Here is a 27,687-nt window from a genome sequence, read left to right as displayed (position 1 = left end):
AAGGGTTAATGTTTAATACATATAAACCACGCATAGAAGAGAGTAATTTCACAACAGCAAAATCATAATTTCTATCGATTAAAGGGAGACAGGAATTTGAAATTCTGTGAAAGACAACAGCCTGCCCTCCTTATTTAATAATTATGCAACTAATCAAATGTCATTATTAAAACCTGCCATAAATAAACTCGTACACTTAATATCTATGCTGATACAGAAGTAACACTTATGATGGGAAATTTTAAGTTTATAAATGAACATCCTTGACAACAACGGCTTGTGAAAAACAATCTGATTAGGGATTTGCTTACGTCAAAACTACATCTACACAAAAAAAACTAAATTGCATCCATTTTGGAATAAAGTGCATCAAGTACCTTTTAATCCAACTAATTTTAAATATTACACTCGCCTTGTAAAGCGCTAAAGCATCCATGCTACCTTCGTGGCTTGCACATTCTACCGTTACGCCTGGCGACTCAAATGCGCGTGCGCATTGGGAGGCGGGGAAACGTGCTTTGCGAAGAGGTCACGAACTCTGACCCTCCCTGGAGCTGCAGTAACCAGCAGAAACCTATATTATTATTTATCTCGGAGGCCAAACTGTATCCTGCGGTAAGCTTTACATTTATTTATATTAAGCAACACATTTTGTTGTGCTTCACCGCCTACAAACGAGGCACAAGCCGAACAAATGACGAAAACCACTCACGGCGGCCAAGGCGGTGTGCGAGAGCGGATCCAACCGAAGGCTCTCGAGGCGGCTTTCTGTAAAAATAAAGCGGGGCGTATCGGTGTCACACTGCGGAACGGCATTCTCCAGCGCTCTATGCCTAAGGTCGTTTAGAACGCGGGGTTTAAACGAATTGTAACTGGCATTTTCTCGTCCTAAACGCGTAGGCTTACAGTCCATTCGAGGTTCGATGAAAGCGTACGACTGCGGATTGTTGTTCCTTAAAGCACATCAAGGGCCGCGTTTATAAAGAAGCAGACCATCCCTTCGTTTTACGTCGAATTCTCGATGCTCTAGGCGTGCCACTGAATCTCTACCTTATAACTGCGTATTCCGTCGGCAGCTCCTAACCCCTTTTACCTCCGCTGGTTAGCATATGAACCGCTCAACATACTTTAACCCTTCAATCTTGACCTTTCACCCGCAGGAAAAATATAGTCGTCTTCCTCCATTTTGAATTTATATTCCTCACCACGAGGAAGAGTACACATGCTTATAAAGCTGTTCTCAAGTGTTCGGACAAATAAGACGTTCTGTGCATTAATATAGCGATTACGTTTTTTTAAATTGTATTCCTTCAAGACTGAATATCCCGACATTGACAACAATTAAGTGATCGAAATTAAAATGACGTTCAGTTGTCCGCTGTTACCGCGATCGACTTTTCCCGCGACCGCCTAAATGGACAGCGTGTTCAGAGAATGGATAGACGTGTGGACGCTTAACATTTAGGCGATGAATTTACGTTATTTTGATGTCAAGGGGTCATCGCTGTGTTAAGTAATATATTAAGTGAATGGAAGAATGTGGTCCCGTTTCTAATGTATTGGTTGCTTTTGTTTGACATTTACTCTTTAAAGTTTCTACTGCTGGAGCCATCCTTATTGTCTTGAAATATGATGTTTTCCTTTTGACCAAAGTTGTATTTTTTAAGATTTTCTTTGTCCGCAAACAAGCTCTGAAAGCAATAACGAGAAACGGAATTTGGATACACTTAAGTCAAGTTTTAAAACTTCTTTAAGTAACGCAGCAAACTGTTGCATTTGCCATTGTATTATAGGCACGTTATAAACAGTGTATGGTTAGACCCATCGCTGCTATGATAGAATAGATGGTTGCCGATCCTCCGCTCCATATTTACATTACAGGGTTTAGTAAAATACATTTTTATCATATGGCCGTAATTAGCGCAGATCCGTTTCCATCATAGATAACAATTTAAAGTTATCGAACGTTATCTGAAGGTTGCATCTAGGTTATTTAACAACGTTACCGTGATGTTAAATGTTGTGTGTGTGTTTTTTTTTAACCCGTTCCGAGAATGTTATGTGGGACGTTATCAAATAACCGTTTGTCATTTTTTTTGAGCTTGCTATGTGCAGGTTTGGTTTCTGAAGCATTATCTTGGGTTTTGTCCGTATAGGACTGTAGGAATGAGCTCAATAACCTTGTGAATCTATGCTGGAGGAAACAAAGCTAGATAACTGAATTGTTTTTAGTGAAAGACTATACATACTGAAGTATTTCATTTTTTAAATGCAATTTGTTTATTCATCTTCATACACAACTGCTTGAATATCTGGCTAGGGTTTCACCCTTCTTACCTAAACACACAACAAAACTCTTAATGTAATATAACAAAATGCAAAAACACAAAATTGTAAATTCCATTAATTCGCAAAATAAACGATAATAATGTCAGAAGGGGTGCAGTATTAGGTTTATTAATAAAAAAGTATTGTTGATTTAGTATAGTAATGTAGATCTAGTGTATGCTTTTTAAGCAGTCTGATCTCTTAATGTTAGGTTATCTAGTAATTAACAGAGAATCAGAAAGTAAACTTACCATTCTGTTAACTCTTTGCTGAGGTTGCAGTTCTCTTATAAGCTTTTATGTGACTTTTAAATGGATTCGTTGTTTGTCATTTTCTTCAAACAGTTCCTAAATAAATAAAAAAAATGCATATAGCTTTGTCAGAATTTCTTGTTAACATTCTACCAATTTTAATGTCACATGATGACTTGATTGTAATGAAGTGCATTCATTCATTTATTTATTCAGCAAGGAGCAGTACACCTTTATTAACTTTCATAAACATGTTCATTCCACATAAATAGAATATATTTTATGTAGCTTTGGTTATAAGGATCATAATGGTCTGGGATAGTAAGTAATATATATTTTATAGGTTCTTCAGATTGGTAATATGCAACTTACTATACCCCTCACTTTTAAATCCTTCATTATTCAGAGTGTATTTTGGGCCTGTAGCACTAATAATGTACTTAATTTCAGGTACTTTCCAATAGTCTTTCAGCATAACGTCTAGTATGGAATACAGCTTACAGAGCATTATTTATTGTGTATATTTTTTCCATACAATATTAATCTCAGAATTAATCAAGTCATTTTCATGTGGTATTAGAATTAATATTTTAATTTTAAAGAGAAATTCTCACACAGTCCTGACCCTGCTTCTCTACGTGTAGTTGTATGGCTTATTGGCCCATGTTTTCTTTGGAAATAAAGCAGTAGCAGTAGTAAGTTGCATGTAACTTTGATTGTGGGTATTAAGAGTAAGATTATCACTACAGAGTAACCGACAAGTTTGCATGATGCACAGTATGAGCACATCCACTCTGTGTGGTTTGTGCTATTATTTCCTAGTGTAGAACATAATACCATATGCAACAGGCAAGTTCATAGGCATTGAAATCTAAAATTTCAAAGAGTAAACAAAAATATAGTCTTTGATTTGTCTGTAATATCAGCAGTGTGGTAATTACTAAAACATATGCATTTTTGGCTTTAGTAATATGCCATATTTGCATACTGAAAATAACATTAAATGTAATCCCATACAAAAGTAAAAAGATTTTAAAAAATCTATCATTGGGTAGAGACTCATAGAGTGGACATTTCACAGCATGTGTGTGGAATCGGACTGCTGCACAGACAGTAATTTCAAATATTGTAACTTTTATTATAGTAGTGTACTTCTAGATATGCTGCAGTCATAGTCCTGTGATACCTTACAGGGGTAGTTCTGCATTACATCTACCTAGCTGCCTTCTCCTTTTTTTGGCAAATGTATATACTTAAGTCATTTGTAATTTTTTTGCTCATCTAATTCAGCATACTTGTGATTATTTTGGTTTGAGTCTGCCCTGTCAGTACATAAAGCATGGGCGCAAGCAGGTATCAGAATGTTGCAAGGCTACAAAAGACTGCTTTATCAGAACCAATTGCTTTTTTTGGCTAAATTATAGATTATGTTTCTCAATGTTGTGTGCCCTTGGTTGGAAAACAGTTTGTTCTGTCTTTCTGAAATTTTCCTTTCATAGAGACTGGAGTCATTTTACAGAGGTCAAAAATCAGGATGTTTTTCTAATACCAAAGAATTTATCCAACCATTGTCAGTTCTAATTGTTGATGGTGAAATTTATGTTAAGCGTTTTGTAAGCTAGAACATCTGAAAACAGTATGCAGTTATTACATATTACAGGATTAAGATATAATCCTCCTAAACACTTTGCAATTTGGTTTCTGCATTATGGTAAACCACTCAATAAGGTGGAATATTTATGGTCTGAGATCCAGGGTTGAAGGATTGGTCTACTTTTCATTTGTGTTTTGCATCTAATCTGGTTTACTGATTCACCGTCTGTTTTTACCAGTGAGAGACACTGTATAAGGTATTCTTATTAGTTCTCTTGGTGTGTGTATATATATATATATATATATATATAATATTGGAGCCTCTTGCACAACCAATTGTCAAAGCAGTAACATATCTCAATATTTGTTTAGGGCACTCTCTGCCATAAGTCTATATAAAAATGTTGTTTTACTTTTACGTTGGTGGTCTAATGATTACTTTTTACCCAATAATACAGTTGTTCTTACTGATTACTGCTAAATATTGTATTGATGTTAGTAACTGAACAATGGACATACACAGCACTCTCCCATCAGTAAGAAGAGTTAACAATGAAAGATGCTGTCCAAGAATAAAAATCACCTCAACTAAATGTCATTACTATTCTTAACTGTATCAGTGCAAGAAAGAAAATACTTGTTTCAGCAAAAATACATGTTTAAGGCATCTTTCTATATTCTATGGTACTTTTATCACTTCCTCGTACGTTCATAAATTAGATCATCTTAATGTGTTGAAAATGCATTTGCTTTGAAAATTTTGTTTTTCACTGTTGTCAATCATGAATTTATGCATTTTGTAAGATTCATTGTGTTCATGATTTACAAGGGACTGCACTGAAACAAAGGAAGAAAACATTTTTACAATTTCCATGTCGATTGACAGTTGAGGTTAAGTTTTTAACTCATTGACAGTCGCATGTAAATCGAATGCTTTTTTTTTTCTTTGGTTATACTCTTGAATAAAAGTGTGCGTGTTTATTTGATATTTGGACTAAGGTCTTCACACATTATACACTTCTCATCATTCTTACTATAACATGGAAAAAGTTTCTGCTTCAGGTATGTGTTCAGCATTTCTCACATTTCCTTTCATCCTACACTTACCCAGATCTTTGTAGACACGGATCACACATGAAATACACGTATTCCAAATAACGATATACTGTATTATTTACCCTATGCAACTCCAGGTACATTGCATGCAGATAAGGAGCCTTGGCTTGAGCTGGGAGAATTTTTTTAACTGCAAGCTAAGCTTCGTCAAGGCGGGGGATGGGACAGCAGGCTGCTTGCTTCTTGTGCTGATCAACTTATTTACAAAATAAAAGACGCTGATGGTAGAAGTGCGAAAGGATTTAAGGTGGGCTGGGATTACAAGTTTTTTTGTAGGTTTCAGGAATTCTAGTGTTAATCACCATTGCAGATAAGAAAGGGCTCAGAGACCATCCCTGATGTAATCCCACCTCTACCTTGAATGCATCTGTCATTCCTACCACAGTCCTCACCACTGTCACACTTCCTTCGTCCTGATGTAATCCCACCTTTACCTTGAATGCATCTGTCATTCCTACCACAGTCCTCACCACTGTCACACTTCCTTCGTCCTGATGTAATCCCACCTCTACCTTGAATGCATCTGTCATTCCTACCACAGTCCTCACCACTGTCACACTTCCTTCGTATACACTTCCTTCGTATACAGTATACTGTATACGAAGGAAGTGTGACAGTGGTGAGGACTGTGGTAGGAATGACAGATGCATTCAAGGTAGAGGTGGGATTACATCAGGAATGACCACTCTTACATACTTTTCTGCCACTCGTGACTTCCTCATACAATACCACAACTCCTCTCGAGATGCCCAGTCATATGGCCTCTCCAGGTCCACAAAGACACAATGCAACTCCTTCTGGCCTTCTGTATACTTCTCCATCAACATCCTCAGAGCAAACATCACATCTGTAGTGCTCTTTCCCAGCCTGAAACCATACTGCTGCTCACTAATCATCATCTCCCTTCTTAACCTAGCTTCCACTACTCTTTCCCATAACTTCATGCCGTGGCTCATCAATTTAATTTTAAATCCTTCTGGCCTTCTCTGCACTTCTCCATCAACATCCTCACAGCAAACATCACATCTGTAGTGCTCTTTCCCTGCCTGAAACCATACTGCTGCTCACTAATCATCACCTCCCTTCTTAACCTAGCTTCCACTACTCTTTCCCATAACTTCATGCCGTGGCTCATCAATTTAATTTTACCCCTCTGTAGTTACTACAGTTATGCACATCTCCGTTATTCTTGAAAATCGGTACCAGTACATCATCATCTCCATTCCTCAGGCATCCTCTCACTTTCCAAGATTGCATTAAACAATCTCGTTAAACAAAATCCACTACCATCTATCCTAAAGACCTCAATGCTTCCACCGGTATGTCATCTGGACCAACAGCCTTTCCATTCTTCATAGCTGTACTTATTTCTTCCTTCCTAATCTGCTGCACTTCTTAAATCACTATCTCCCCATCATACAACTTCATTCTCTTCATTCATCAACCTCTCAAAGTACTCATTCTGTCTGCTCAACACTCTCTCCTAGCTTGTGAGTACGTTTTCATCTTTATCCTTTATCACCTTAACCTTCTGCACATCTTTCCCAGCTTGGTCCCTCTGTCTACCCAATTGGTATAGGTGCTTTCTCCCTCTTTAGTGTCCAACCTCTCGTACAACTCATCATATGCCTTTTTGTTAGCCTTCGCCACCTCTCCATCTTACGTCTTATCTCCTTGTACTCCTGTCTACTTTCTGCATCTCTCTGACTATCCTAGTTCTTTTTTGACAACCTCTTCCTTTGTATACTCTGCTGTACTTCCCCATTCCATCACCAGGTTTCCTTATCCTCCTTCCTCTGTCCAGTGTCACACCAAGCACCCTTCTAGCTGTCACCCTTACTACTTATGCTGTAGTTGCCAAGATATCTGGTTAATGCTTCACTGTCACCTAGTGCCTTTTTTTACCTCCTCCCTGAACTCAACTCTACAGTCCAACTTTTTCAACTTCCACCATTTGAACCTCTGCTGTATCCTCATTCTCCTCCTTGATATCCAACGTCATCCTACAGACCACCATCCTATGCTGCCTAACTTCACTTTCCCCTCCTACCACTTTGCCATCCCCAGTCTCCTTCAGACTGACCCTCCTGCATGGGATGTAATCTACTTGTGTGCATGTTCCTCCTCTCTTTTATGTCACCCTGTGTTCCTCCCTCTTCTTAAAATATGTATTCATCACAGCCATGTCCATCCTTTTCACAACATTCACTACCATCTGACCCTCTGCATTTGCCTCCTTGACACCTATGACCTCCTCATCCCCTTTGTTCCCTTCACCAACATGTCCATTGAAAACCACTCCAATCACCACTCTGTCCCACTTGGATACACTCTCCACCATTTCATCCAACTCACTCCAGAAATCTTCTTTCTTATCCATCGCACACCCAGCTTGTGGGGCAAATGCACTAACAACATTCATCATCACACCTTCGGTTTCCAGCTTCATAGTCATCACTCTGTCCAAAACTCTTTTCACCTCCAAAACATTCTTGACATACTGTTCCTTCAGGGTAACCCCTGCTCCATTTCTCCTCCCATCCACACCTTGGTAGAACAATTAGAACCTGCCTCCGATACACCTGGCCTTTTTCCCCCTCCATCTGGTCTCTTGCATACACAATATATCAACCTTCATTCTCTCCATCATATCAGCTCTTTCCTCTTACCATTCATACTGCCAACATTCAAAGTTCCTAGTCTCACTTCCACTCTTTTTACCTTTCTCTTCTGTCTCCAGACATGTCTTCCCCACTTCTTCTCCTTCTTTGTAGTCCAATTTCCACTAGCACCCTGTTGGCGACCATTGTTAACCCGGGCTTTGACCGATCTGGTGTGGAAATCTGTATTGTTGTCCGCATATTGATCTGGCAAAATTTTACACTGGATGCCCTTCCTGACATAACCTTCCCCATTTATCCGGGCTTGGGACCGGCATGCATTGGTTTGTTTATCCCCTGTGGCAGGGTTCCCTGCAGTATTTAGTCTATTTATACTTAATAAATAACATGTTAAATTTTGCTTTATTATTTCCTTGTGATGATTCTTCCGGTGGCGCAGTGGTAGCGCTGCTGCCTCGCAGTTAGGAGATCTGTGTTCGCTTCCCGGGTCCTCCCTGCATGGAGTTTGCATGTTCTCCCCGTGTCTGCGTGGGTTTCCTCCGGGCACTCCGGTTTCCTCCCACAGTCCAAAGACATGCAGGTTAGGTGGATTGGGGATTATAAATTGTCCCTAGTGTGTGCTTGGTGTGTGGATGTGTTTGTGTGTGTCCTGCGGTGGGTTGGCACCTCGCCTAAGATTGGTTCCTGCCTTGTGCCCTGTGTTGGCTGGGATTGGCTCCAGCAGACCCCGATGGATGGATGGATTCTTGCTTCTTGTTTTTTTAATACTGTAGAAAGTACTAGGGGGCTTTGCCCCCTGCTTGCTTCGCTCGCCAACCCCTTCCCCCCAAGCGCCAAGCGCTGTGTGCCGTTGTAAAGAGGGGGGCAGAACGCAGTCAAAGGAGATGCGGCCGCTCCTCTGAAACCCCTCTTTAATGGTGATACATTGGGAAACAAATTCTTTTTTTTTTTTCTTTGCTCGATCAGCTGCTGGCTTGCTGCTTCTGTCCTGCTGCGTGATCTGAACTTAGCTCACCTTAGCTCATGTTCCATTATTTCACCGAGTAGTATTTTCCATTTGTTTGCGCTAATGTGAGCTTTACTCTCATTTTCTTGAGACTTTCGAATTTTAGTACTTCCATTATCTCTAACCTGCTCTGTATGTGCATCATGGGACTTGCTTCCAAAGTTTGTAAGTATGACGTGACCTGCCCATCTCGGAGAAAGTGAAACTGTCTCTCTGTCTCTGACTCTCTATCTCTGAAAGATCTCTCTTCAAAAGATCACGTCTCGTCCCAAGTTTTTTTTTGTTTTTATAATAGAGAGATTTGTTTACTTACTTATTTCATTGCCATTCTTTGATGGGCAATATCACTTTATTATCTAGTAAAGGTGAACTACACTGCCTAATCTGCAACCAGTGGCACTGTCTTTTCTGGTGATGAAAGCTTAAGTGTTATTGGATGTCAGCAGTTCAGCAATTTGAACTTAATAACAGCAATGAAAATTACAGGAACAATAGAGTATGGCAATGCATATGTGAAGTCCTACCTGACTGATTGGCAAGAGTCTTGCAACAGCAGGTTCAGCTCAGCATTACTCACACAAGGTATTCCTCGATGGTCTGTGCTCTTCTGGTCTGTACCTACATGTTTTCCCCATAGTCATATTTTTTGTAGCCTTTGACTTTTATTTTTATGTGGTTGATACTCAGATCTGCTTCAGTGTTAATAGTGAAAGTTCATCTGAGTTTTCTCAGTTTACAACTTGCCTCAATGAAATTAAAACCTGGATGGAACTTCACTCTTTAAATTTAAACTTCAACAAAACCAAGTTATGCAAATTGGCACGAAAGCTTGGCTTAAGAAAATGAGCTTCTTTATCATCAGATCTTCCTCTGTCTGGAATCTTGGTGTCATTTTTGATTCCTCCATTTCTTACCTACTAAAATAACATTAAGAAACATTCTTACTTCCACCTCCATAAGATATTCTACATTTGCTCATTCTTCATTTCTGATGCAGAAAAACTTGTCCATGCTTTTATTTCATTCCCCATAAAGTACTGTAACTCTCTCTGCCTGGTGCCCCTTCTAATCTTTCATCACAGCTCCAGCTGGCTCAAAACTGTGCTGCAAGACTCCCTACACAGAACCATAATAGTGTGCACATAATGCCCATACTGCTCCACCTTCATTGGCTCCCTGTGTCTTTCAGGATCTAAGTTTCTATTACTAACCTATAAAACTTTTAAATGGCTTTGTACCGGACTACATAAGTGACCTCCCCCATCATTATGCTCCTGTCCAACCTGTGTCACTGATTCTGACAATCAAATTGTACCCCAAATTAACCTAAACTCTATGGGTTTTAGAGATTTCAGCTCTGTATAGTGCCCAGACTTTGGAACAATGTCCCTAAATTAATGAGAACAACTGACTCAATTTATTCTTTTAAAAAACAATTTAAAACTCCTTTGCTCAAAAAGGCATTGAACATACTCTTTGACAGTCTGACCCGGTCTTCTTTCAATTTAGTTGTCTTCATCATGGTGCTAATTTGCATTTGTATCAAAATTATGTTGTCAGGATTTTCTTTTAGTATTTTGTATTTTTTTGTATTTTTTCTGGTTTATTGTCTGTTATTTTAACACAAACCATTGTGTTTTTGTGTTTATCTTTAAAGTTTTATGCGGATATTATTTGTATCCAATGTTGAATATGCCATTCATTTTGAATTTCTATAAAGTGCTTTGAACATGGGAACGGTGGTATATAAACAAAATTATTATTATTTTTTTTAAATAAGCCTGTATTGCTGAAGTTCTCATGTTTGTATTTTTAAGGTGAGGATTTGGTAGAAAATGCCATTTGCACTATTTTCCATATTGCAGTCAGCAGAAAATAGTGATGGTACAATAAAGTGAATTTTAAATGTGATACAGTTCAAATGAGTTTACAGGTTTCTTGATGTTTTGTCAGTACCATGGTAAAAATAGAGAGATGTCTTTAGATTTTAAAATAATGAAGAGCATTTTTTGAAAACAGAAACATCTTTTGAGCCATTCAAAAAATGAAATACTAAATTTGTATCTGTATTCCTCCTGACAAAAAATAAAATAAAATGAAATAAATAACAATAATGCAAAACATAATAATCATATCATTCAGAATGTTCTTTAATATGTTCTCATGGTATATATGTGTGTGCTCCTCTGTTGATGTAAAGGCCTTTTGTTTATGAGAAAAAGGTCTTGTCTGAAAGATGCCATGTCATGTTTCCGTTTTTCTGTATACTGTATATTCTTGGGATTTTAGTATACATGAAAGAGAACAAGGAAGTCGATATTTTTAGGCTACGTGCTTGATTAGATGCCTGAATTCAAAATTCTCCACTATGACAACTGAGAAGTTCCACCACTGCTCTGTTAAATTTTCTTGTCTACTGTATTTTGAAGAGCTGTTATGTTGTTGTTTCTCTCTATTACTGTATGTTTGATAAAACAGGCTGCTTCAGTGTTAAGGACTGTCTTTCTTTCTCTTACAGTATATGAAATAAAGTATGTGAAGTCAATATAAATGTTTTGCTGTGGGCATGCTGCAATTAATGAATTTTGATTTTATTAAATTGTAAACCCAGTTTTAGATTCATCTGGATATAGTCAAAAACTTCTTAAAATAACCTTAAATTAAGGTATTAAATGCATACATTTACCTTCATAACGGCTGTAATTCACAGCATAACTCTTGCTTTACTTTTAGCCTATTCACATTTATATTTTTCAAGGAAAACAGGCCACTCTTGTAGTGTCTTCTGACATCCTCCTGAAGGGGTGTTTTAATAAGAGGTCAATTACTGCTTTTGTTAGGTGCATTTTATAAGTGGGAATTATATGAAACAGATACATTTCGAAAAAAGGGTGCTGCCTGCTCCCTTTGCAACTTACTTGAATGGAATTCATAATATCAGCCAACTTGCATTCTCTTGAACCAAGCACAAATTGAAAGTTAAAGATGATAGACATGTATAGTCAAGCAGATAACTATACAGTGGAACCTCGGTTCACGACCACAATTCGTTCCAAAACTCTGGTTGTGAACCAAAGCAATTTCCCCCAAAGGATTGTATTTAAATACAATTAATCCGTTCCAGACCATATGAACTGTATGTAAATATATATATATTTTTTAAGTTTTTAAGCACAAATATAGTTAATTAAACTATAGAATGCACAGCATAATAGTAAACTAAATGTAAAAACATTGAATAACATTGAGAAAACCTTGAATAACAGAGAAAACTAACACTGCAATGGTTCATGCTATAGCGCTACCAAGCGCTGGCTAAAAACACTTTTTTTTTTAATGAGTTTTAAGCACAGGAAAAAAAATGAACATTTGAAAAAATCCGTAATTTAATAAACCACCAAGAAAAGTAACATTGCAACAATGCACGCTACGAACCGATCGCTGTAAACAGAAGTGAAAACAAATTCAAGTCCAGTGCATTCTTTAACTGCCTTCCTACCTTATGCATTCAGCTCTCTCTCTCGCTGCCTGTGAGTGCGTCTCTCTCTCTCTCTCTCTCTCTCTCTCTCTCTCTCCTGCTGTCTGTGTGTGCGCGTCTCTTTCTCTCACGCTGTGTGTGTGTGTGTGTTGCGCTCTCTCTCTCTTGCTCGCTGCACAGGAAATGCACAGGGAGAGACTGAACATGTACAAACCGAAAGGGAAACTGGCTTATTCGTATACCGAGTGTGTGGCCATGAACCGAGGCAAAAGTTTGGCGAACTTTTTGGTCGTAAATCGATTTGTATGTGTACCGAGACGTTCGTGAACCGAGGTTCCACTGTACTATAATACCTTTCATCAGTATGAATACACTGAAATTTTTACTGATTATATTGATTACTAAAAGTCCTGATATTATATCTAAAATGTTTTCTTAGTAGGTACAGTATTTGTACACACAATAGTTCAACATCTGCTAACATACAGTAGAGTTACAAACTGCTTATGCTATAGTAAAATGAAGCTTCTAAAGGGAATAAAATATAAAGTCCTTAAACATTATTGTCTAATTTACAACTATTTAACGTGTTGCGAGGATAAATTGTCAGCTGCTTTCAAGTTTTGAATGGATCTCTATAAACTAAAACACCTTGCGTATCTAATATAAAACTGTTTTATCACTGGTTTGACTTCATTGATGTGGGGATTTTTTTATGTACTGTTTAGTAGTATTATAATTACTTAAATTGGCACAACACTAAGGTTTCTGTGAATGGCTAGAATTGTCACTTAATTTTACACCACCTGCATTTATGTAACTTAGTTGGTGATATCATCAAAAAAACTCCCTTACTGCTAATTGTTACAAGCTTCATTCTGCAACATGGCAATGACCCTAAACACATGTCCACAATCATGAAAAACTATCTGCAGCAAAAAAAAGGAAAAGGAAATCCTACAACAGATGGCATGGCCCCTCAGAGCCCTGATCTCAAAATCATTGAGCCAGGCTGGGGCTACTTGCAGAGACAAGCAAGTGAGACAGCCAAAGTCTTCAGTGGAACTGTGGCAAGTTATCCAAAAGGCCCACAGCAAAGTACCATGTGCATACCTTAAGAAACTGCATGAATGTGTACCTAAGAGAATTGCTACTATTTTTGAAGTAAAGGGTGGTCACACCAGGTATTGCTTTATTGACTTTGTAGGAAGTTTATATATTAATGGAAATTATTTATGACATTTATTTCAAGGCATTCCTGCTTTATGGCATTTTTTCAGTGGTGCCCAAGACTTTTGCAAAGCACTGTGTGTAGGCTTTAATTAGTGAAACCAATACTTAATACTTTTTCCCTCACATCTTATACAGGAGTTAAAAAATGACCAATTTATTTATACCTGTTTGTAAATATGTGGTACATCTAAAGCTGCAATTATGCGTGGTCTTCGGATTTGGTGAGGCAGTTTCGCTGTGAAGCTCACAGTGCGGGGGTGAAAAGATCAAAATCATGTGAATTAAACACAGTTGAAGTGAGAAGTATTCTATCGATCAAAGTGGTAGTACAGCTATGAAGGTCAGAAAATCGTGGAAAATCACCAAGCCCGCCCATTGACCCTCACTATTTGCATGTTGAGAACTTAAAATGAAAATTAAATAAGCAGCAGGTGGCACCAGTGTTTATTTGTGTTTTACTTTTCATTTTTGCAGCTTCATTGCAGTTCAAGCTGAAAATGAAATTGCAAATGGGATTGTTTCATTTTAATTTTTGCAGCATTTTTGAGTGCAGACTTTGAAAATAAAATTCCAAAAGAGAGATTGTATTTTCATTTTATAATTTTCATTTTAGTTTTTGCAGAATATATCTCCCATAAAGCTGAATGCTATACTAAACAAAAACTTGAGCATGGAACAAAGAAAACAATCATCCTTTTTCTGAATTATTCAAGTAGTAATTTTTCACAATAGAATAATCAAACAGCATAACTGTCAAAATGTCCTACCATTGTAGTTTTTTTTTAAAAAAATGCACACATTGTAATATAAATGGAGAGAGGGTTGGGGACAATGGGAGTCTTGAGCAGATTTATGACTGCTGCCCATGATATTGAGCTGTTGTGGTATGCGGCTTCCATGAAAACTGAGCAATTTACACATTGAGCTCATTTTAGTGTCTCCTAAATAGTGTCCAAAACAATATGCACTTATATATACAGTGGAACCTCGAGATACGATCACCTCTGTATACGAGAAATTCAAGATAAGAGGAAAGTATGAGCGAAAAATTCAGATCTAAATACGAGCATTGGCTCGCGTAACGAGCCACGAGCCAGGCTGTGGGTATAGCTCGCGGCTTAGCGAGGGGGCGTGGTAGCAGTAGCGAGCCGCAGGGCGATCTGCGGTGTCTGCGTTTCTCACCTAAGTGCACAGGTGGGAAACTGGCTGCCCACATCCATGATTGTTCCTGTGGCTGATGGGCTGCAGCTGCCATGTCCCCCCCGCATATATAGAGAAGCGCGAGCCGGTTAAGGGGGAAAAGAAGTAAATGAGAGAAGAGAAGAGAAGAGAGAATGGAGGTTGCAGGAGGAGGCAGGAAGCAGCAGCAGTAGGAAGTCGGTGCATGAGAGCGAGCGAGTGCAGGCTCGCGTGTAGCTGAACAGTGAGCTGAACAGGCTTAATGTAGCTGAAACAGGACGGTGTAGAGAAGGTCAGCTGCATTAAGAGTGTCTCGCCTGTTGCAGAGCCCGCATGGGAGAAGCAGATGAGACGCTGAGGCTAACGGAGAAGAAGCACCAGGGATTGTCATCTGTTTTTAAAGACTGCTTCCTGTTGACGTTTTAACGTCGTGTTAAAGGATTGTTATTCTTGTGTATTTTAAACCTCCACTTCACAACTGTTTTAAGGATTATTTATTTAAAGATTTATTGAATGCTGTACTGTACTTTGGACACCTGTTTTGATTCTTTTAATAATCAGTTATATTATTTACCAGTGTTATTTATTAAAGGTAGACTACAGTATATATTATTTATCAGTGTTATTTGTTAGGAAAATTGATTTTTATGTTAATATTTTTGGGGTGCGGAACGGATTAACTGGATTTCCATTATTTTCAATGGGGAAGTTTGTTCTAGATACGAGAAATTCGCTATACAAGCTCAGTGCTGGAACGAATTAAACTCGTATCTAGAGGTTCCACTGTGTATATATATATATATATATATATATATATAATATACGAAAATATTGTGGTGCATATTGCTAATCTAAACAAAACGTTTTATACAATTTTTTTTTATAAGTGAAAAATTTCAATAAAGAGTAAATTTATCCATTCCTCTAGTTTCTAAATACATTGTTCCCTTTAGAGGTATGCAAAGTACAAGAGTCTTTCCAAAATCATAATGCAAGAACAAAATTGAGGCACATACTGTACATTGCAAGTCACTCCACCATATACAGTACAGGGTTCATCTAGTTTAAACTAGATTGTTCTTTGGTGACTGAAGAATTTTGAATCAGAAATGAAAACAGCTAGGGTCAGGTAGAAAAATGGTCTTTGAAATGTCTATAGTATTAAGTTATGTCAGGAATGTTCCTGCCTGTTGTGCCTGGAGTGTTGTAATTATTCTGTGTTTTGGAGCTAAAGTTACTGTTAGCTTTACACACTCACAATTAATCAGACTTTTTTAGGTTTCTTTGTAGCTTTTGTACATGTAGCAATGTATTGTTTCAGGAATGTTAAATGGGCAGAAGAGTGAATGGAAAGTATTTTGTTTTTGTCCAGCACATATTTTTTATTTGACAATATGAATTTGTGTGGAGAATAGTAGTAATAGAACAACTGGAGCACTTGATTTCACTCCCAAATCTGTTGTCTTAGACAGAAATAACAATAATTTCAGTAATCACATGAAAAGGTGTAACAGGACATAGGAATATTTTGCGTTCTCAGAATTATTAATAAGGTGATCATGCAGTAATGTTATTTTTATAGAAATAATAAATAGGTCACTCTTACATTTACACAGCAAAGGCTATACAGGGTACACAAAGAAGATTATGGCACTGGCCACAGCTTTAATGTTTGAATGTTATGCTAATCCTTTTTGACTGCTGGAGTAGTCAGGCTATTTGTGGGACTGAAATGAAACTTAATATGCTGTACATGATAAGGTTTTCTGCCTGTATCTGTGGAAGCAGAAGTAGTGAAAAGATGTTTGGATGTGCTTCTTTTAAATGAAGGAAAATTTACTAAGAGATCTGATGTTGTGTATTATTTGTTCATTTGGGAGTGCTAGTGTCTGCCCAACCCCTAGTAAAGGAAAATGTCCAGGAAATAATTACCATCACTATAAGATGCAGGTTCTTGGACAGATTGTTCTAGATCAGTGGTTCTCAACCTTTAGTACACAAGAAGTGATTCGTTGGTACATGAGGGAACATATAAAAGAAAAGTGAACAGCAAGAGTGAGCAAAGGTAGAGAGAGAGAGAATATGTCATGGGTAGTGATGCCTGTAGAAGCATAAAAATCCCACTGTGTTTTCAAATAAAAAAAAAAAAAAATGTATCTGTTTGTAAAATGTGTACTTTTAATTGCAGTGTTCTTAAGAGGAGTGATTGAAGCCTGCTACTTTAACTTTACCAAACACTCTAGTGCTGTCTCCATATTGGCTTAGTCAATGAATAGAGACTTTGTTTTTCCCTTCTGATTGTAATGAACATCACTGTAGTTGTGCATCTAACCACCCATCCATTTTCTAAACAGTTTATCCACTGCAGATCGCTGTGTAATGTGTTGATGGAAATGTACAGTTAGTGAAACTGCTAAAACAGAGCAATTAATTGCTGAAATCAGCTAACACTACATTTATGTTGTGTTTTTGAAAATCAAAGAGATGTTTATTACTGTAACAACTAAAACGTACCAAACATGGCGAAAGCACAGGTGACACTTATTTGGATGGTATGCGATTATTGGTATCAAATTCTGTGGCAAATTCTGGATTAGTACACAGGCTATAAGTAATAGCAAAGTTTTAATAGTTATGTGAGGCAGCTTGAAAACAACAGAACAAAGGCTACTTTACTGGAATTCAGAAACTGAGTCAACTGTTCCATTAACAATTTCTCTTTCGTGTTATTACCCGTCAAATCACTCTTCCATACACTGATGCAACTCACGGCAAATGTCAAAAACCTGACCTGGTGTTTTTATAACAAACCTGATTGGAAGAGTGTACAGTTATAAAAGCATCTTTAAAGAGTTTGTGTAAATGAAAATATTTGTTTATTTTGGTATTCACTTATTCACATGGTAGTGCCATAATAATGTTTGAATTCTTTAATATTGGTTTTCAAGCAGTGTTTATTTTTCAGTTTATAGGCAGAAACTAAGTGAAAAAATTCACTTCATACACATAAATCAGATTGTCCACAATGATTATATAATTGATCGAAAATCCTACAATGACATCCCACAAAGCAAATAAAATACCCTTGTTTTAATCCCATTCTCTTTCAAACATGAAATTCAATCACTGAACTGTATATTTATTGTAAATTACATTATTACTGCAAATTTTAGTTTTTATAATTTTTATTCCATGTCAAACCACACTGTTGTTCATATATTGAAAAAAAATTATAAACCATGCACAAAAATCGATCTTCATTTGTATAATCGGACATCGATTCATAAATACCCAAGATCGATTGTTTTAAGTATATTCCATTTACAGCGTATGGCCTTTTCTCATGGATGTGTGAAGCTTTGACCCCATTAGTCTGGCATAGCCAGCCTCGTGCGACAAGATCTGGCAGTCAAAAAATATGGCGGAAGCTGCAAAACTGTATGTGCTATCAAGGCTAAAGGCTAATGTCTGGGTGCATTTCAGATTTCAAAAATATAAAGATAGTGAAGAGCTAGATAAAAGTAAAGTAATATGTGAAAAATGGATATCTGTAATACCTAGATAAAGCTCCCTAAATCAATATATATTTTTTTTTGTTTGGATAAAGACACTTCACTTTTGCTTTTACCTAATAAGAATCCAGTCAGTCAGTCAGTCATCTTCCAACCCGCTATGTCCAAACACAGAGTCACTGGGGTCTGCTGGAGCCAATCCCAGCCAGCACAGGGCACACCCACACACAGTGCTTAATAATTTAAGACCGACAAAGAAAAAAAAAACTAATAACGACAATAGTTTAATAAACGGTTAAAAGAGAGCAATTGTAAAGATGGTAGTAAGTGTAAAAATACCACCCCGACCCATCCCACAAAATTTGCCCTGTTAAAAAGGTAAAAAGAAAACTGCATGAGGAAAACCTAGGATGGAAACACAGGACAAACTCCACACCCCATTGAGACAAGATTTAAGAAGCAGGAAAGGGAGAATGATAGCAACCACCAGCTCTTCAGAATTTCCACAAGAGGACACGGTTTTGTAATATATGAAGCGGATGACATATTGATCGCTGCTGCTGAGAGTTCTAGGAAAGTAAGTTTGATACAGTAAATGAGGCTTGCCGAGATGCAAAGGAGATAGAAACATCAGATTTTCATTTCCTAGACAAAACATGGATGGACATGAGAGGTCAAATTTGAGAAAGGGACGGAATATTAATGTGAAAAACAGTTGAAAGAAGTTTAGCAACAGACAGCTATAAGCTGAGACTGGGACGCACTCCCAAAACATATACAAAAAAGTACCTAGGATATTCGCCTAGCAGAAGGAACAGTTGGGATCAGTAGACAGATCCGTAGCAAAGCGCTTTCAAGGAGTAAAATAAGTGTGATGAACAATTGTAAATTGAATGTTTTCAAGTTTGGGGTTCTTAGAGGAAAATAAAGTGCTGCTAAAAATAGAATACTAAGAAAAGTAGAGTGGGAGAGTTGATTAAAAGTAACACTCTTAAGTGGCAACCAGTTTATTTATTTAAGCAATTTCCAAAGGCTTCTCTTAGTTGTAAATAGGCACAGACTTAAACTTTCTTTTTTTTTTTTTTTTTCAGCCAGGGTCAAAAGCCAGTTTAAGGTTGTAATAGTACTTCAGGAAACACTCATCATGAGCTCAAATCTAACCTATGTTAGTAAAAGATTTTTGTTAGGGCTAAACAGGATTTCTTCTCAACTATTAACAATGCATATCAATACTGGTTGGGAAAAAAATGGAATATCTAAAGGATGTAAGAAGAACGGTGTTGTGCACTTTTTTTATTGGGGTGAGCAATGTTTCTCACTGATTTGAGTTGAACATTCTCAAAAACAGGGTTACAATCCAAAAAGCATTGGGAATGTGAAACTGCCTTAAGAAACTAAATAGGAAAAATGCAGAAAATCCTAAATACACTATAGCTATGAAAACTAATTATGTGCACCACTGGTCAATTTGCTGAACTAAATGCAATGGTGATTGGAATAAAGCACTGCCAATGTGACTTTGTGCTAAAAAGAAAAAAAAACTTAAAATGTGGCATTTTCTCATTTAATTATGAATAGGAAAGGCCAATGTTTGACTTCTCTGATGACAATGGAAGAGATGATGCACCCAATAGTTGAACCACAAATGCTAGAGGTATGTTGATACAGGTTAAAATTTCATTTGTCTTGTATAAATGTATACATCTGCCAGCTAAGCTAATTAAGTATTTGTTTTGTTGAAACATGGCTTGGCTGCATGGTTAGAGACTGGTTTTGCATTCCTCCTTCACAATTCCATTGTACTGGGTTCAAAGCTCAGCAGCATGTCCCCATTTTTTTCTTTGGATTGCTGGATTTCCTCCCTCTTTCCAGAAACTAGTTTTAGGTTGTTTGCTGACCAATGCCATATTTGTTAATATCTTTCTGAAAATATACCATTGGTTACATATTTTAATATGCATATTCAATCATCTCTCAAATAAGCAGTTAAATAACCAGCAGATGAAGACTAATATTTTACAAGATGCAGTATTTTTTCATTTTTATTTTTGAGATCTTTATTTTATTAATGAGGAGTACAGAAGGCAATCTCATCATTCATAATAAATAGTAACACAACTGTTATTATACCTGTACTCAATAAATGTGAAGATATGTGAATCATGTTATTGTACTCAATAAATGTGTAGATTTTTCAGAATCTCTTTAAAATTCACATGGCCACAAAAAAAATCTCTTACTAATGTCAATATTTACAAAACTGTGTTTTATCAGACGATTGCGCATTCCTTATGAACCTTCTGAATGTGCTTATTTCAAATGGAATTTTTCACTTAACTGTCTAGAAAGCGTGCATTAGATGCAATTAGTAATGCTGATGCTTGTCAGTTTAATGCATTTGAAAGTCTAGAACACTGATAGGTGATCCCTGGCACAAAGTGAGCACTTGTCGATTTTTATTTACACAAGTGATGGTTCTATAAAACGTTAGATATCTTGCAGAAATTCTCTTTAGAGTATGAGTTGTGTCTACATAAAATATGCAACTGACTAATATTTGATGAGAGAGTAAAAACTATAAATGTATTATTTTTGTAGTCCTTAAACATTGACATACTCATTCGAGATGTGGTGGAAGCATGTTTATTTATATATAAAAAAACAGAAAACAGTTTGCAACTTCAAGAATACTGTTATGTTAATTTATTAATTCATTACTCTGGTTTCTCTACTCCATCTTAGCCATGGCTTTCTTTAAAAAATGTTATTTCACTGTTTCTTTTGAGTGCAAACAATTTCTGGTGACTATAACTGATAAACTTAAACAAAAGGTCCTCATACAATATATTATTAAATCATAAAAGAACAGCATGCACCCCTAAAAATTGCAGATTAAACTACAGTTTGTAAATTTTGTGTTGCAATTGAAGAACAAAGTACCTGGTAAAAATTATGTTGGATTTAGTACTCTCTAACTGTAAACTTTTCTTTTACAGGCTTCTCAGGCTCATGGAATTATCAGTCAGGGAACAATAATTGGAAGACACATCATGGACAGCACAACACAGAGGATACAAATTGTCCCAACAGACAGTGGTGTTGCTTTAGCACAGCGGATACAGGTTAATAACTCAAGGCTTTTTATTAACAAATTAACCGTGCATCATTTTAGGTTTTTATAGCATTACATTTTAATAGTATTTAATTTGCACAAAATTCTACTGAAATGTTTTGTTGTGTTCTTTATAGTTTTAATATTTATTGTCTTTCATAGATTGTTACAGATCAACAAACAGGCCAGAAAATTCAAATTGTAACAGCACTTGACCAGACTTCAACAGGAAAGCAGTTTATATTGACTAATGCTGATGGGGCTACACCAAGCAAACTTATATTAACACGACAGGATCCTACTCAGGGCAAAGTCATCTTAGCCACTCCTGATGGAACAGGAGTGAATCAGCTGCTGTTTGCTACTCCAGACGTTTCCACACAACAAATCCAGGTTGTAATAGAGTTTGTTTTCTTTCATTCTCTAATATGTATTTATACCTAAACATTTTCTTTCTCAGCTTGGGTTACAGTAGCTGCAGGTTGTTGTTTCAAATCTTGTTATTAATTGGAAGCCATTCGTGGCTCAAGCACCATTTTTGTGTTTCATCTTAGTTAATTTGCTTGTTTAGATTTCCTGCCCCTAATTGCTGCTTTTAGTCCCAAAAAGATCCATTGGCGGATTTCAAATTACCGATAGTTTTGTTTTGTTTTGTTTTTTTTGTTGTAATAAAATATTCAGAAAGAAATAGAAAAGAGTAAAGTACTGAGAATGGATAGTCTTGTCCGTAACACAAATCATTTTGATGATGCCATCAGAAAGGAAGAATATACAATGTAAGAGTGATCTGATGTAGCAAAGTAAAACAGAAACCATAACATTAAATAAGTTATGTTATCAATATGGATTGATTTTTGTTTGGGCCACTAGATTGGAACAAGCACATGTATGCACTGTATGCTCCAAGGATCAAACTTGAAGCACCCCTGTGTTATACAGTCATTTAAAAAAAGATGTTGGAGTACATGAAGCAAAATTTTATTAAATTTATGTAATGTAATACATATGTTTTACCTTTGTGAAAATAATTCTATTAAGATATATTACTCTAATTTTGAAGGTGTTATTTTTCATAATTCACACTGAATGTCACCTCACAATGTAGAATTTATCCAGATTAATCCGGCATGAAAGGAAATGTTCCTTCTATAAAAACAGAAATGTAAAGTAACCAGTAAAGAGATTTATTCTCTAAAATAGTCAAATTTAGCATTGTTCCTGCTTGTTTCTTGTCCACAATTACTGAGTATTTTTTTCTACTTAGAAAGCTGTTAATAAACTTATACTGATATGTAGTACATATACTGTACTAAATGGAATATGACTTCAAAATATTTTTTCCTTTGTTGAAAAGGAATAAATATTTCCCTCCATCTTAATGCAATAGTGATTTAGCATGCACCATTTTTATTATTTAACTGGTCATTATTGTTTTTGAGTTTGCAATGGATATTTGCACTAAATGACTGCTTCTCTGCAGTTTTTCTAAATATCATTAAATTAGTTTTAAAACACACTATTTTCCCCAGAAGTGAATGATTTGTTGAAGTTCATATTTTGCTTGCAGATTGTGACAGACCCAGGATTAGCAGATCAGTCTTCATCAAAGCCAGTAATTGAATACTGTGTTGTGTGTGGTGACAAAGCTTCAGGTACAAATATTTAAAACATAACTGTATTTTTAAAGAAAAGACACATTCATTTTAATATAATTTATTGAGATTTTGTCTTGTCAGTAATAAATTAAATTCATATTTAAAACTTAAGCCATTTGATTTTAAACTACAATTTTCTTGATTCAATCACCTTTTTCAACTTAGTGGGTGACCTTAAGCTGACTAATTGCATCTCAGGTGTAAACAGTATAACTATTTTATTATAGCTCTGTAATTGTAAAGCATGTGGCCTGTTATTCTTAATTGAAAGGTTCAATATAACATACAGGTTTATTTTGGGTAAGTATGGACATTTTGATTTATAACAGTTGTATTTACATGCTAAAATAATATTTATTAAACAAAGTTTAGGCAATGAGAGGTCACTGTATTATTTTCTTGTGGAGGGATTGCTGATATCTTTTGCCAAAATGTTTTCATGATGACACTGAGCAACTAATTATTTCAATTCCTTTTACGTTACAAAACGGCTATTTAGTTTTTTTTTTTATAAATATTGCAAAAGTCCTATTTTTATCTTTACATCTAGTGTATATTCACAGGCAAAATGATCATGTTCATGTAACATGATTGCAGTTTTAATTATCATATATCTTAAATAACAATATTTTTTTTCCTTCGTAGATAATGAGAGTGATGACTTTTAATAGTGAAGTTTGATGATTTTTCTCCTGTAGGTCGACACTATGGTGCAGTAAGTTGTGAAGGCTGCAAGGGTTTCTTTAAACGTAGTATTAGGAAGAATCTGGTGTACACTTGCCGAGGGACTCGGGACTGTGTTATCAACAAACACCACAGAAATCGCTGCCAGTACTGCCGATTGCAGAGATGTATTGCCTTTGGAATGAAACAGGACTGTAAGTATTGTTCACCTTTGTTTTCATACTCCATCTTATACTCTTGGTTTAATAAAATAGATTTTTGAGTAAAAACTATATATTCTTGCAACCCGTATTGTTCTGTAAAATTTCTCAGTGTAATCATTTTAATAAATACCATAATAGAGCAGTATTTTAGGTATGTATTGTTTTAGACCTATTTGTTGGGAGACACAAAAGGGAATATGTAAATCCAGTACAACATAATGAACAAGCCAAAATAAACAGGTTCTGCTGAGAAATGTTTTCTGTTTTGAACTTCACCAGACCAAATTCACAAGTTAATTGCTTAAAGAGTTAATTGCACTTTCAGTACATCAGATCATAACATTATTAATTTGCTACATTCATCTGCATCTTTTTCCAGCATTTTATTTTTCATTTATGAAATTTCCTTTGCCGTTACCTGTTAAACATTTAGGTTTATACATCTGGCCTAAAGTGTCTGAGGTTTTTCATTCTGTCCTGCATTTTCTAGGAAACTTTTATTACTGTTACATTAATGAGTAAATCTTAACATGAGCACATGCTACTAAATATAATCATCATATGTAATAAACATATTATTATTTAACGTTTTGGATATTGTTGTCTATTAAAATTTACAACAACAAAACTTAATAAAATAGCTTTTCTCAAGAAGCAAATACTAATTATTTTCTTTATATACTTTTTTTTTGCTATTATATGTTCCTTGTAGATACTTAATCATCAATTTACTGCCAAAGAGAGCTACTGAGTTTTTTCATTATAGTATTGAAAGGCATATATACTTGGAAATTTGCTTAAATTCACATATTTAGCCTTGCCAAAATTTTTAACGTAAAATTAGTAAATCTTTCATAAGGCTATGTGGTCTTAATATTGTACAATGATACTAGTGTTGTGAACTTACATCTATATAGATATAGATGTGTGTGTCTGGGCATCCCTCTCCTAGGAGGATTTGTTTTGCCAACGTGCTTGTATCACTTGTGCATTAGTGGTGTGATACCATTTTGCGACTTTGTCTTTCTTCTGAGGTTTCGTTTTGCTGATGTGCTGGCCCAGCTTGTGTTATTAGCGGCTAAGCAAGTTTTCTGTTTCCTCGGAGGTGGAGCCCTTATCCCGACTCCACCTCTCACTTCCGGGCCAGACATCACACACACTTCCATGCGTAGACGTTATATATTGAAAAATAATAATAATAATAATAATAATTCTTTGCATTTATATAGCGCTTTTCTCATTACTCAAAGCGCTCAGCAGTTGCAGGTTAAGGGCCTTGCTGAAGGGCCCAACAGAGCAGAGTACCTTTTGGCATTTACGGGATTCGAACCGGCAACCTTCCGATTGCCAGGGCATATCCCTAGCCTCAGAGCCAAAAATGATTGTTAGGTAGTGGAAGGGTTGGGGTACCACCAAATAATCCAACATTTAATTACTGATGACTACCTATTGTGACTATGTGCATTTGCTATCACTTTAATATTCATAAACTAATACATTTGAGATGCTAACGATATAGTGTAAGTAACTGCATTTCATCATAATATTTCCCTATAGTAGCTGTGGTATTCCTGAAGCAGAAGACTTTGTTCCTACTTGATTCTTCTTTTGTCACATTCTAAGATAAATTAATTGAATCTAGCTAAGTGTAAGTTATTCCATTTATGTACCACTACTGACATTTTTCAGAAATTGTGCTCACTATGACATTCTGCTCAACTTTCTATTTTTAGACAGCACATGTCTTTAAAAAAAAAAAAAAAAGATACTGAGACTGATACTGGGGAAGCTGAAGAAACATAATTTCACAAAAGTATTTGTGATGGTCTAATATGACCAAATCCAATTCAGCTCTAAGGATGATATGTGGAAACAGCTAAACATCAGGGATGGGAATTTTTACTTTTTAGATCAAACTGATTGTAAGGGGCAGGGGTTCATTAAAATCCAAAAAATTTGGAGAGGATCCATGGAATTTAAACACAATTCAGAACTTGGTTAAATTATAGCAGATCAAAATTGTCAGATTTAATTTTCAGCATACAGTAATCCCTCCTCCATCGCGGGGGTTGCGTTCCAGAGCCACCCGCGAAATAAGAAAATCCGCGAAGTAGAAACCATATGTTTATATGGTTATTTTTATATTGTCATGCTTGGGTCACAGATTTGCGCAGAAACACAGGAGGTTGTAGAGAGACAGGAACGTTATTCAAACACTGCAAACAAACATTTGTCTCTTTTTCAAAAGTTTAAACTGCTCCATGACAAGACAGAGATGACAGTTCTGTCTCACAATTAAAAGAATGCAAACATATCTTCCTCTTTAAAGGAGTGCGCGTCAGGTGCAGAGCATGTCAGAGAGATAGAGAAAAGCAAACAAATCAATAGGGCTGTTTGGCTTTTAAGTATGCGAAGCACCACGGCACAAAGCTGTTGAAGGCGGCAGCTCACACCCCCTCCGTCAGGAGCAGACAAAGAGAGAGAGAGACAGAGTTTGTTTTTCAATCAAAAATCAATACGTGCCCTTCGAGCTTTTAAGTATGCGAAGCACCGTGCAGCATGTCGCTTCAGGAAGCAGCTGCACAGAAGGTAGCAACGTGAAGATAATCTTTCAGCATTTTTAGACAAGCGTCCGTATCGTCTAGGTGTGCAAACAGCCCCCCTGCTCAATCCCCCTACGTCAGGATCAGAGAAAGTCAGCGCAAGAGAGAGAGAAAAGTTAGTTGGGTAGCTTCTCAGCCATCTGCCAATAGCGTCCCTTGTATGAAATCAACTGGGCAAACCAACTGAGGAAGCATGTACCAGAAATTAAAAGACCCATTGTCCGCAGAAATCCACGAACCAGCAAAAAATCCGCGATATATATTTAAATATGCTTACATATAAAATCCGCGATGGAGTGAAGCCGCGAAAGGCGAAGCGCGATATAGCGAGGGATTACTGTATTCTGTATTTGCATATTCTACTGAACAATACAAGAAAGTATTGTTCACTTAGAATGGCAGTAACGTGACAAGGAAGCTCAGCCACTAACTCCATTTTTTAAGCTTTCAAACATTAATCAATCCAATGCTACTCCATATAGAGAAAGAATATACTGTATAGACCACAAATGTGAGGTTTGCATATTTAATATGGGAATGAAAATACATTCTTCTAAAAAGTAAATGCACAACATCTTGAACATAGCCAAGTGTGAAAATGTGACAGAAAAAGTTCTACCATGTCTTGCAATTTTAAAAAAGTTACAACCCATTCACTCTTTGAGAGTAGGGGGGTTGGTTAATCTATTAAATGGTTTTCATCTTCAAATCAGCTAAACAGCAAAGCATATTAATTGAATAACAGTGGTAAGTTAAGTCAAGTCCTTCTTCATAAACTGGATGGAATTCATTGTATAGTCTGAATTAATCAGATAAAAGCCAGAACTACACTGACTGGATATTGGTCCAGTCATTGGGTGTTGAGGAAATTTTTGTTGCAGGTCAAGCAATGCTGCACAAGTACACATTTGAAATTTGATGGCTTGCAGTGCCACTTATTTGTTATTTTTCTTTTTACAATGCACAGATCATTTTACCTGTTTAACTAGTTGGATTGCCAGGCATAACATAGTCTACAGGATGATAAACGTATACAGGCATTGATAAACACAGTTAAACATTGTTTTTGTCTTGTCAGAGTGGGACAAGATAAAAGAAGAGTTCACCTGCTAT

The 27,687-nt window shown here is 36.4% G+C and overlaps 1 protein-coding gene across 2 annotated transcripts in view; it reads left to right on the top strand.

The window, feature by feature from the left end:
* Nucleotides 1-512: 512 nt before the first annotated feature.
* Nucleotides 513-27,687, top strand: part of nr2c1 (nuclear receptor subfamily 2, group C, member 1) — a 42,270-nt gene continuing 15,095 nt past the window's right edge. Inside the window, exons 1-6 of one of the 2 annotated variants that reach the window (XM_028813390.2) lie at nt 513-615; nt 19,896-19,971; nt 21,314-21,439; nt 21,592-21,822; nt 22,997-23,081; nt 23,783-23,962. In XM_028813390.2, coding sequence (XP_028669223.1) covers nt 19,921-19,971; nt 21,314-21,439; nt 21,592-21,822; nt 22,997-23,081; nt 23,783-23,962 — 673 coding nt within the window. In that variant the 5' untranslated portion in view covers nt 513-615; nt 19,896-19,920. The remainder of the gene's footprint in view (nt 616-19,895; nt 19,972-21,313; nt 21,440-21,591; nt 21,823-22,996; nt 23,082-23,782; nt 23,963-27,687) is intronic. The other variant, XM_028813382.2, reaches the window with a different exon arrangement.

Source organism: Erpetoichthys calabaricus, chromosome 1 (genome assembly GCF_900747795.2).
Source record: "Erpetoichthys calabaricus chromosome 1, fErpCal1.3, whole genome shotgun sequence".
In the NCBI taxonomy this organism is placed as follows: Eukaryota; Metazoa; Chordata; class Cladistia; order Polypteriformes; family Polypteridae; genus Erpetoichthys; species Erpetoichthys calabaricus.
The sequence above is the reverse complement of the archived record's forward strand: the minus strand, read 5'-3'. Positions and strand labels throughout refer to the sequence as shown.